Source organism: Brachionichthys hirsutus, chromosome 9 (genome assembly GCF_040956055.1).
Source record: "Brachionichthys hirsutus isolate HB-005 chromosome 9, CSIRO-AGI_Bhir_v1, whole genome shotgun sequence".
NCBI classification, from domain to species: domain Eukaryota; kingdom Metazoa; phylum Chordata; class Actinopteri; order Lophiiformes; family Brachionichthyidae; genus Brachionichthys; species Brachionichthys hirsutus.
In genome coordinates this window covers 2,469,022-2,481,132 of record NC_090905.1, presented here as the reverse complement: position 1 = coordinate 2,481,132, position 12,111 = coordinate 2,469,022, and the positions used below count along the sequence as shown (strand labels likewise).

Sequence of the window (12,111 nt, the reverse complement as noted above, 5' to 3'; positions counted from 1 at the left end):
GTTCAAGCTCTGCTACCAGTCTCCCACTGGTGCTGCAGAAGAACCTACAAATAAGTTATTTTCTATATAGGAAGAAGTGACTTGAGGATAAATGGCTGTTTTGGCCACATATTAATGTCTTCACATGCAAAAGTCTTGAAAAGCCTCCCAAAACACTCATTTCAACATCAGCATCAGCATAGATGTATGAATTAGCATTTGCCCGGGTAGCAAAATGTGAAGCTGCATTATTTAAAATAGTTTAACTGGTGCAAATAATGCTGCGAGTAAAAAGGATGTAGGAAGGGAAGGACAAAGAGAGTGAGAGAGGCTGTCAGAAAGTAAGGATGAGTGATGAGAGGTGGAACATGAGAAAGGATGTGGTGTTGGGGGGGGGGGGGGGGGGGGGCTGTCATTTGTTAGTTCTGACAGCTTTGTCTCGCGCTGCTCACGAGGGGCCAACAACGATCAGACGAGAGTGTGTGTGCTTTGGTACAAGAGGCACAAAAAGCAGCGAGGTAGAGGATGCGCAGACGCAGACGCAGACGCAGACGGCAAGGCAAATAGAGGACGGGAAAGACGAGCTCGATGGAGGACAGGAAGTGATGAAGGTGGCTGTTCTGGGCTCCCTGCAGCGTTAAAGACAGGCGGCGGTAGCAGCAGAGCATAACACACACAAACGGCCCTCACCGAGAGCCTTACCTCTGTGGGACAGGTTGCCGTTCATTTCTCTGTGAATGCTCTTTGGGACCATGGGGGCCAACAGGGGAGTGGAAGTGGACGTCTGTCTCGTGCTGCCGAACCCGGTCGTCTCCGTGCTGGCGGCGGCGGCGGTGTGAGGCTGCTCTGTAGAGGTGCTCCTGGGGGTCTGGGGCGAGGTCGCCGTCATCGGGCGTCTGGTCGAGGGCCTGGATGTCGTAGAAGCAGAGGTGGTGGTGCTTGTGGTCGTGGTGGTTGAAGGGGCGGCGGTGGTAACAGTTGAGCTGGCTGGCGTGGGACTCGTGGTCGTGGTCGTGGGACTCGTGGGACTCGTGGGAGCAGCTGTTGTTGTTCTGGGTCGAACTGCACACGGAAACCAGACGCTGATCATTAGGTGCAGTGGGATGTCAACAACAACAAGGTGAGTATTTTGTATTTGTGCATCAATATAGTTCAAGGAATGGGAAGTTAAATGAGTGTACGCGCTTTGGAGTATCCGTATGGCATACACGCTACACGCTCTTCTGTTTGTCTTCCAACGCAGCCCAGCTCCTGCATGCAAATACGATTTCATCAATGATTCCCAAATGCAGTTCATCAGCATTTTACAATTTATCCAAAATTGATGAGGCCGTTTTTATCAAAACTGTAGTAAGTGCTCCGAAACGCTACTTATACTGTACTGGGGAAATCCAAAAATGATGAGTGCAAACGTTCTCTCTCCGTCTCTGTGTGCGCTGAATGCCGATGCTCCCTCTCCCATCCGCTCTCAGAGGGATTCTCTGAATGTCTGCTTGCACACATCATCATCATCTCTCTTTCTCCCTTCTCTCCGAGTCAGCTCCTTTCTTCTCATCCGTGCAAACAGCCGGGACCGCTCATTAAGGACAATGAAAAGATTCCAGTGTGCTGGGAACACAGGTGGGAGAGAATCCCTGGCCCACTTCCTCAGACACTCACCGGGAATAAATTCTCTGCAGGATTCGGATTTTGACACAATCAATCAATTGAAGGCTGATGGTTGTTTTACAAGGATCAGAGATAGATATGAATATAGATTGGCGGTAATTTAAAAGCTACTTTGTGCAGTAGACAAATTCCCCATGATATATAATAGAATATATTCATATACAAAGAACGCTGAAAGGGTTTTGCTGGATTACCTCAAATATTACATTCTGAGGTGGAAGTCACATATGGGAATTCCGGTATTGGAAGCTAAGACTCTAGCGCTTTTGAGACGTGAGAGGGACTCGATCCGGCTTTGATGAGAGAAAAACTCATTTAAATGAGAAACCGAGATTCAAGTTATCATATAACAGCAACTTATTTCCTTCATCCTATTTTTACTTCCCATAGCCATCCATGTCTATGGTTGGAAGCCACCAGCGCACTGTTTAATAGTTTAGAGCAGAGCATGCATTTAAAGAGCATAAACACTTTTGAGATTAACCGTGTGCATCATGTCACTGGGATTATGGCGCTGAAGACGCCACATCGCTTTGTACGATCCCTTTGTGCGACTGACTCACTTATAGCACAGCGCCTCATGTCTGGCGCCAGCTCCATGCCGTCCGGGCAGGCACAGGTGTACTTGGGGGAGTGGTCGGTGATCTGCGGCGCCTTCAGACACAGGTATTCACAGCCGCCGTTGGGCAGTCTGCCCATGTTGCAGGTATCAGGGGCTGGAGGGACAGAAGCAGAAACACAAACGGGATTAAATAGAGTTTAGGTTCAAATGAATTCACATTTGGCTCCATATATTTAGACGCCTCTCATCTCACCTGAGAGCTAAAACCTTCAAGAATGATCCATCAACATTCGCTGCTTTTTTTAAAACGCTCCACAACCTTACGAGTGCAGCGGTGATGAGCACAGAGGTTTGCATGTGCTGTGAACTACACGAGTTAGGAGGTAAAGGCTAATGGGATTACAAGTGATAGAGCAACCATTTTGTGCAATTACTAATTAAATTGAAGCAGTGAGAAAAATGAAAGCCCCCGAATGGCTACAAAAACATGAAATACATGAGGAAGGAAAACACCTCCAGCATGTAATGCAATTACTTCTTAATTGCTTTCCTTATTGTATTTTTTATGGTCTAAACTACTCATATTCAACCTTAAAATGTCATGACCGTACAGTAGCAGGCTTATAGGGATAATACACTTGTACCACGCACTAACCTTGCACCACAAAACAGGTCCAGAACCAACTTCTACAGCGATTTATACTTATGGAAATTTACTTTTTTGTGTTCGGTTCATGCCTAAACTTCTTTTTTTTTTCTTTTCTTCATACTCAAATGCTAATTTTATAAGTAGTTTCCAAACCCAGCAGTAATATTCATGGAAAAATATTGCTTCTCTTGTCATGAGGTAGGAGACGTAGAATTGGGTCAGATGGCGGTCGGTTCTACCACCTGATGCGAGCGCAGTTTTAACGTGCTGCACATCAGAGGAGTCATCAGCTGCAGCAGCTCCACGACTCGGCGCGCACACACGGAGTTTTAATAAGCTCGCCATATTTCTGCTCGGTGTACAGTATCTCTGCGATAGGAACATCTGTCCAAATGAAATCTTTCAAAGCTCCAAACATTTCCTATACCTTCTTCCCACATTAGGATGAGATGAAGCTCTTTGAGTTAAGGCAAATACTTGAAACGCCACAAAACATTGTGACAGCGTATTTAAATATTCTACGCTGGGGGGTAAAAAGACTGGAGAAGGGAAGAAGGGCGGAGAAGAAATGACATCAGATGTGAAGGGACTGAGATTACATTTTGTAAAATGAAGTTGCTGCAGCTTCAGATTCCCCTTCAATTCACCTCGTTTTGTTGGGTCACAAATAAGAGCCAAAAAAACCAGGTGTTTGCACACCTGGAAAATAAAACAAATAGGATGTACTAATTATTGTTTGAGACACGTTTGATCCGTCCGTCCATCCACTTCGATGATGCCGTTTTCATTATGGTCTATTTGTTTTTTGTTCTGCAGCAATGAGCAACCATGATCAGAACCAATGAGCCACAAGTTTCAACGCAAAACGCACAAAGTCATCACTTTGTGTTTCTCACCCTTCGGCTGCCTCTGCTCGTGAAACACAACCAGGTCCAGGGGGTTGTTGAGGTGCTCGGCCACCTTCACCACGTCGTGTCCCGTCAGTCGGTTGACACTGTAGATGGCCTCGTCCTCCACGTCCGTCCAATATACCCGATCCTGGATGGAAGAGCAAGGAAACAGACACGGATCTAGCTGCTGAATCCTCAATCCTCTTTTTGATGTAGTTTTATTTTAGGGAAGAAGAGAAATGTAATGTCCATGCCAGTCAGTTTAGAAGATTCTTTTTGATTTATTTAAACACGCATTACAAGCGGTTTCAGAAGCATGAAAAGATGACTCCTGAGGTCAGAGACAGATGAGACAAGTCTCTGATGTGTCTGTATGAGAAGGCGGGGCCATGTTTACAGGCCGAATGGCACGACTACAGCGTCGTCTGATGTGTGTACAGGAGGTGTGTGTTTGCCCGTCTGTCGACGGTTCAGTCACACCTTTCATTCACTCTATTTTTGTTGACTTTCTTAACCTTTCACTTCCCTTCTCTTGTCCGTCGCTCGGGATCTGATAACCTTTCCTCGTGTGAAGGCAGCACTGAAACAATCACGGACAAATATCAGCCGCGGTGATGAAACATTGATCAAACCTATCTTTTTACCTTTCCCTTCATGTCTCTGTGGATGTTTCTGTCAGTCTCCGCCTCCTCCTCCTTTTCATCCTTCAGTCCCCCCCGTCTTTGTCCACATCTGTCACTACTCCTCACCTTGGAAGTTTTGCACAGCGATCCGGACCCCTGCGGGTCGTTGCTCTCCGCTGTAGAATCAATGTTGGAAGGACGGGCACCGGGGATTGCATCACTTCAGGCAGAGCTGCGCCTGTCTGCAGCTGTCAAGGGGATGAGGCTACGTCTAACTAGATATGAAATCTATTTGGGGTCAAGGGTAGAACAGCCCTTGATGATTTTGCCAGGATTGTGTCCCAGAAGAGCCTTTTGACAAATGCTGGATCTTTCTGATCGACAGGTCTGCCTGATGATGTTTCTACACTTCCTGCATTCTTAGATATCACGCCGTAAACTCCCAAAATAAAAGCTCAAACCTAACATGCTCATCTTCCGAAAAATTGGAAGCTTCGACTGTTCTTTGTATTCTCTGTATCTGCCAAAGTTATGAAATAATGTAAAAAATTATGTTAAATCCGTTTAGAAATCAGATCAATTAGGCGGCATTTTGCACTAAACTGCAGAGGAGAAGGAAATCCTGCAACTTGTTAACTGGACTCCAGATGTGGATGGATGAGTCTTCACTGAAAATGTCCTCAAAAATGTAAACTTGCAGTTGCATATGCTCGTCCATGATAATCCTGCACACCAATTTAGCAATTTGCACCCTAGCACCAAACCAAAGCACATAACACCGAGCCAATCAGCAATGGGAACGGCAGAATCAGGTGCATCCTGGGTCTTTTCCTGCTATTCCCAGCCCACAAGGAATGAAGCTACACAAAGCAAACATTAACGTTTTAGCTGTTTAAGCCTACAGCTACCAAACCGGTCTCTGGTTGTGGTCATTATTAGTACCGCCACCGTCGTAATAAACATCCATGAATTTGGCAGGTGCAGCTTCTGAAGTGTGGGATGTATTCGTTTGACTTTTGTGTTCAAATATCAACAGCAACTTCCTCCAGATTACATACTCCACTCTATTGATCCCTGTGTGACCGATCGATCTAAGAGAGGGCTTTCTGTTTTGGTGCGAGTGCCAAGCGGCTCCGGCTGACTGTGAGAAGCATTGTGATCACTCTGCTCATGAAAGAACATTTAGACGCGTCGATAGACGATTCATTTTCACCGTCACTTGCTCCTGCGTGGGACCTTTTCCATGCCAGAGGTGATTTACGTTTATGTGCTTTGGGTGTACTTCAGCACGGGATTACGGTTTATGGCGCCGGTAAAAATAAACGACTTTCCATCTAATGCTCGATCATAAAAGACGCCATGGAGATCAGTTTCCTCATCTAGTGACAACTGTAGTCAGGTGATGTCATTGATTTCCTGGTTCAGTAAACAAAAACTCCTGTTTTTCCCCTTCCTGTTTCTTCTTCCTCTTTCCCCTCTAGACAAACAAGGGAGGGATCAAGAGAAATGCAATAATACTAAAGCCAGAGAGGAAACCGCTTCACCCTCTTCATGCCTGTACGAGCGACCGTACCTCAGGGCTTGTTGTCGATGCAGAGGGTTGAGGATGACTGGAAGGGTTTGCGTGCATGTGTTTTTGTGTTAAGCATATACATCAGTATGAACAATGTGCTAAAAGGGGAGTCCTCGTGTCGATTGCAGGACTACGAGAGCGGAGATAAGCCATGATGCAGCCAGGAAGTCAGGAGCTATTGTGTTAAAATGTCACATAAATGCCAAATGCCACAATAAAAGTTCTGCAACAGTGAAGCTTGTTCCCGAGATAAAAAAAAAAAAATCAAGCCAAGCAACTCCAAAGAAACAAACTTCCCATTATCTGTCTGCCGGGACTGGAGCAATCTGCCGCGCTGCTATTTTTAATTTGATCCCCATTATAACAAACAGAACAAAGAGCAGGAGAACTGAGGCCTATTAATCTCCAGAACCAAACTTTCAGCGTCGGCTTGAAACACACACACACACACGAAAAGGACAAAGACAGACACACTCAGCTGGACATGATGGATGTCCCTTCTTCCATTCGCTTTTCATCATCGCAGTGTGTGCAGCAGCAAAGAGAGGAATGGAGCGAGCGCTTCCTACGGTTCACATCTCACCTCGGTCGTCCGCCCTGCCTTCGACATCATCTGCACTTGATGAGTTACTGACTCACTCCTGCCTCAACGAATACCCTCAAATTAGTTTCATCGATTGCCATACTTTACCGTGACACTTGTCAGCCCTCGAAAAAGATAATGGCTTCACAATGTTCCACCTTTGTTTTGCTTCTCCTCGCCAACTTCACAGCCTCTCACACCTCTCCCTCTGCAGCCACTCACCGCTGGACTCATTTGCTAGACTCAACTGACAACGCTGCAAGTTTGTCCTAAATGACATTTAGGATTAAATTGGGGACAGGGATGCATTTATTCTGCTGTTTCTTTTCTCAACATGGCAGCATGAGCCAAAAGCAACAGAAAAGCAAAGCTACCCTGGAGAGAAGAAACCAAACCAAAACCATCTGGTGCGCTTCGGAAAATGGGAAAGACATGATATGAGCTATTTGTAGTTAATGAGCTAGTCTGGAATAGCATAGTTTGATAAGCTCTGCATTTTTTAGGAACAAATATCCACCATACGGAGTGATTTTAAATCTGTAGTTGGAGCTTAAATGCTTCTGTACCTCAAAAACCGTGAGGGCGAAGGGGTGTCCCAGGTGGTGATGGGAGGACAGCAGCACGTTGCGGTTGTCCCCGTTCAGATCCACGCTGGACAGCAGATGCAGCTTAGAGTCCACCCAGTAGAGGCGCCTGTTAGACAAGTCTGAGAAAAAGGGTCTGTGGTGAGAGGTATATGAATCTAATGGCCCAGCAGCTCCACCATCAATCTCCTCTGACACGACGACTGCGGCCCGGCGCTGAGAAAACCCAGATGTGATCGTAATATTGCCGGTTGACTTCTTTGCTCGGGGAAAATGCATGTGACCTTGAACAAATTGATTAGACTTGCTACACTCCTCTTAAAGGACCACGCTTCGGTTTTACAATTCTGTGGTCCACTAGAAAGTTTGCTGCTTCCATCAAACTTGACAGCAATAGACGTGATGCAGCCCGATATTTATGTCTGTTTCATTGGAGCGGGAGCCATTGTGTGAATGCTTGGCATTTGATGGACAGTTGTAATAAACGTATAAAAAAAAACGACCTCATTCAAAAAAAAGCAACACAAAAACTTCAAATGTATTCTCCTTCATGACTTCTGTGTACAAAATCAGTGACCGAGGGGAAAAAATAATCCACATTTTCTTCCGTCGCAGTATGAGGGCAAGTCGGGCGAAGTCTCTCATCGACCTCGCTCGGAAAAAAATCATTTGTTTTCATACAAATGGTGCGGCACCTCAATTCCACGGAGTGTGGCGACTCTTTCCCCTCAGGCAAAGGCAGCGGAGAAAAATTGCCGGCTGCCGCAGAGGGATTAGGAGACATCGATGGCGCAGTGTGCCTCCCTTATTAATCCGGAGGCCCGTTTTCACTGTTCTGATTGATGAGAGTCGGACGCAAACTGAGCCGTAACAAAACAAGCTTCTCAGGGGTTGCAGCACCCCCCCGGTCCGTTTCCTCCTTATAGCAAAATGGCTGCGTATATCTTTACTTTCCCTACATGCTAAGGTCTTATTTCGTGCCTGTCTTTACCTAAGGTGATCCCATTCGGCCACTCGATGTGCTCGGACACCAGAACTTGACGGTCCACTCCGTTCAGGCCAGACTTCTCGATTTTGGCCTGATCCCCCCAGTCTGACCAGTACATAAACCTGCGGGAAAACACGTGAAGCAATTAAACAGTGATGTGGGAATCTATTCGCTGCTATCAGGATGTCCCCGTTTGACTCGCATTTCTCTCCAAAATCAAATAGCTTTACATCTGAAACAGGCCTTGGAGAAACTAAAGTAAAGAATGTACTGCACAAAAAGACAGAGTACTGGAAGTTTGGCCCGTTGTTACGTATGTGGGTCCATTAGAGCCTCATTTGCATCCATTTCATGCTTCGCAGCTCTGCGCAATTCAGAAGAGTCCTTGGGGAATTCAAGAGAAAGTGAAAGAGGCAGAACAGATAAGAGTCGCATCATATTTCCAAATACCTTTTAAGCCGTGCAGCAGTACAGAAATGCTGCCGATTGGGTGTAATGGAAACGTTTTTAAACGTACTTTTCCATATATTTCCATATTTACTTGTAAATAGAGACTGACTGACGACGACGGGCTCGTCCAGCTACCCTCCTATATATTCTCTATTTCCTGCCTCCCGTGTCTCCATCCTTACCTTTTCTTCAACTCCATCTTGTCAAACTGTTGGAAACTACCGCCCCCCACCTTGAAACTGCCCCCACTCACCCTTGGTGAGGATCCACCGCGATGGCCCGTGGCTCGCTCAGCTCGGTGGCTATCAGCACTTTCCTCTTCCTGCCGTCCCCCGTGGCGACGGATACGCTCTTGTTGCCCGAGTCAGTCCAGTAGATGTTCTTGTGGACCCAGTCGACAGCCAGGCCCTCGGGGGACTGGAGCGAGTCGACGACTGTCACCTGCTGCGACGAGTCGCTCGCCTTGTTGATGTAAGCGCTGGTTGGGAAGTAGAGGAAAGCAGTTTCAGACAAGGGGGGGGGGGGATTATGAAAGGACTGAAGAAAGATTTGACTGTTGAATGTGCTTCTTTAAACACAGCGGGGAACAAGCGTCCTTTAGACTCAAACCTGACACCTCTCTAAAAGCATCAGGCCTCTCACCAAACACCCTCCCTCGGGGGGGGGGGAGGGGGGGGGGTCTTTATCCATCAGTGGCCAACAGAGCAACCTGCCTCTTATCTATTTTGTCACTCTGTGCCTCTTTCTCGCTCAGTTTCTCTCCTTCTCTTCATCACTTCCCACTTGCCATCTGTGCAGTTTACTTTCCTCTCCTCCCATCCTTCCTCAACATCCTTTAACGCGATGCAAGACAAAGACATAAAAGACAACCTTGTTCGGGGATGGGAGGAGCGAGGTAGCTGGAGCGAATGATGAGCTACAGATGGATGAGTCATGAGAGCAGATTGTGTTTTTAATTGGCTGTATTACTGCAGATACTACATGTTATTATACTGGGGGAAATATTGCCTCCAGCTGTCGAGTGATTAGAAGAAAATTATATCATACTCCTTGTCAAGCATAATGACCATATCTTAATTGATATTTACACAAACTTGCTCTCATGGATAATAATATTACAAAGTATTGAATCTATTCAAAGTCCTTAATTTTGCAGTAAATGTCCAGTCAGACTTTGACACACAGGTTGGAGGTGACAGACTGGAATGAGACAGCGACAGATGAGTCTCCACTGAGCAGATTCTATCTTTAATTGGCTGTATTATTGTTTAAAAGACACGTCTTAATCATTAGAAGTTAACAAGTTATCGACCCGCAACCTGCTAATTACTATGAAACGCTGTTAAATACAGAGTAGTTTTCCATTTGCAAAAGGAAAAAGTAATTTATGCCTGCCACCCTTCCTCATTCATCAAGCTAAATGCCTAGCCCCTATTTATCTATCTCTTATTTATCGCTAACCGAGTAAAAAAGGGCAGCAGAACTAGAAAATCGAAAGCAGATACGAAGCCTTTTGACTAAGAATCTGCACCGATGCATCGGTGAAAGTAAATAGAGAATAACGGAAAGGAGAGAATGTTTTAAAATGTGCTCATACTGGGGGGGGGGGGGGGGGGTTTAGATTGCACGACGGCTTGTCAACGTTTCATCATGTGGGAAAGACGGAACCGGCATAAATCCGTTTCATTTAAATCTTTGGATGCAGAAAAAATATGCAGTTAATAAAGCAGAGACAGCGAACGCAACTTGAAGTAGATGCAACAGTGTGACGTCGGCTACTGCTGTCCGTTCAAAACCCCGAGGTCAGCCCAGCATGATCCAACCGCAATCAAGTGTGTGGGTTCAGTGTCTTAACACAGTAAAGTCAAGAAATAAGGACTGACATTATAACATTATAAGCAGGATTTAGACTAGAGCAACCTCAGACGGTTAAAATCAGCAGCAAATTACCAAACAATTGTCATTTCTTTATCACAAGGCTTTGAGTGTATCACTGCATGAGTGTGTGTGTCTATGAGAGCAGATGAGTAATAGCTGTGATTATCAAAGCACTGAAATTAGAGAGCATATGGCTCAGCTGAGATGATTGAGGACCCCTCCCTCTACCCGTCACACGCGCACACGCACACACAAGCCATGTAATATCACCAACTGTATGTGTAAACGCCATCACCTTTTAACATTCAACAGATGGTGTGACCCTCCAAGTGTGACTGATACAGACACAAACACACCTTCTTACATGTGCGCGCGCGCACGCACACACACACACACACAGACACACACACACCTGTCAGCTGAAGCAGGAAAGATGGATGGATAGAGGACAAACAGAGTGGTGGGGTGTCTGAGGAGGCGTGTCAGCTCAACTCCTAAAGTCATTCACAGCTTGTTGTGAAACTTTATTTCTAATCCCGAATAATAAAGCTTTTTTCTTTCATTTCAATTCAAAAACACTTTATTTATCCCTGAGGGTTAATTTAAAAGGCACAAAAAGCAGCATCAACAAAGAACAGGACAAGAACAAATAATTGAATCTATAATTAAAAGTGAAAACACGATTATCCGCGTCAATAAAGTGACTGTGGAAGAATCTCTGGTGATGCTGACATTCTTGGCATCTCCAAGTCGAATCCCGTTTTAAATACCGTCCAAACCGCAGCTTCCATGCATTCTGCACTTACCTGTATATTTTCCGATGAAACAGATCACACCAGAACATCTTGTTGGTGGACACGTCCACGTCCAGTGCGACCGCGTTCTTCAGCGTGGGAACTACCTGCTCGTATTCACTCTTCAGGAGGTCAATGCGACATATCTCGTGGCGGTTGGTGAACATCAGGTACGGGCTCTTTCCTGAAGGACAGATTCGAGTCACAATCGCAGACAAGCACGTTCCCCGAGGAACATTTTCTGCCATTTACGTCCTGCTTGGTGTCCTAAAGATCGGACCGAGAGACCGGAAAGGAGGTGATAACGCAGCTGCTATCCTATCCCTAAAACACACCGCGCGTCAATCCGAGCCCCCTCTCTACTAGACAAGTGCCATTTTTCGGATATGATGATGGAATCGTTTGCTTAACCTTGTCAATGGTACATACATTTTCATAAATGTTCCAAATCGAGTCTCCGCTTACACGCCATCCACACTGTTCCCAATGATTCCAAGATGGAGAAGGTCACATTAACTTTACGCCAGTGCTGCAGAACGAGCGCCGTCATCCATGTTAAAAAACGGCTCATAATAAGGTTGTTCTCCAACATTGATTCCAGACACATTCTCACTGCTTGACAATGTTTACGGCGCATGTCGCTTGAAAATTAGCCGTGCCGATCAATTATCCAATGAATTCTAAATCACGCACAAATAGCTACCCAATGACAATTACACATCCATTTCATATCGGATGGATGTGCATTCGCCTTGTTCACTTGCCGTGATGAAGACACAGCACTGCCAATTGAATCAGTGCGCTGGAGCCATTATTCCTGTGATATTTTAGCACTGCTGAAGTCCTACATGTTCTGGCGGGTACAAAGATACCACGGGTGGCTCGGAAAC

The 12,111-nt window shown here is 45.8% G+C and overlaps 1 protein-coding gene across 1 annotated transcript in view; it reads right to left on the bottom strand.

Annotated features, from left to right (window-relative positions):
• The window catches only part of lrp8 (low density lipoprotein receptor-related protein 8, apolipoprotein e receptor), an 81,810-nt gene that overhangs the window by 4,227 nt on the left and 65,472 nt on the right, over positions 1-12,111 (bottom strand). Inside the window, exons 10-16 of the mRNA XM_068743770.1 lie at positions 11,234-11,405; positions 8,803-9,027; positions 8,103-8,221; positions 7,094-7,233; positions 3,755-3,896; positions 2,211-2,363; positions 682-1,041 (exon numbers count right to left, since the gene is read on the bottom strand). Coding sequence (XP_068599871.1) covers positions 682-1,041; positions 2,211-2,363; positions 3,755-3,896; positions 7,094-7,233; positions 8,103-8,221; positions 8,803-9,027; positions 11,234-11,405 — 1,311 coding nt within the window. The remainder of the gene's footprint in view (positions 1-681; positions 1,042-2,210; positions 2,364-3,754; positions 3,897-7,093; positions 7,234-8,102; positions 8,222-8,802; positions 9,028-11,233; positions 11,406-12,111) is intronic.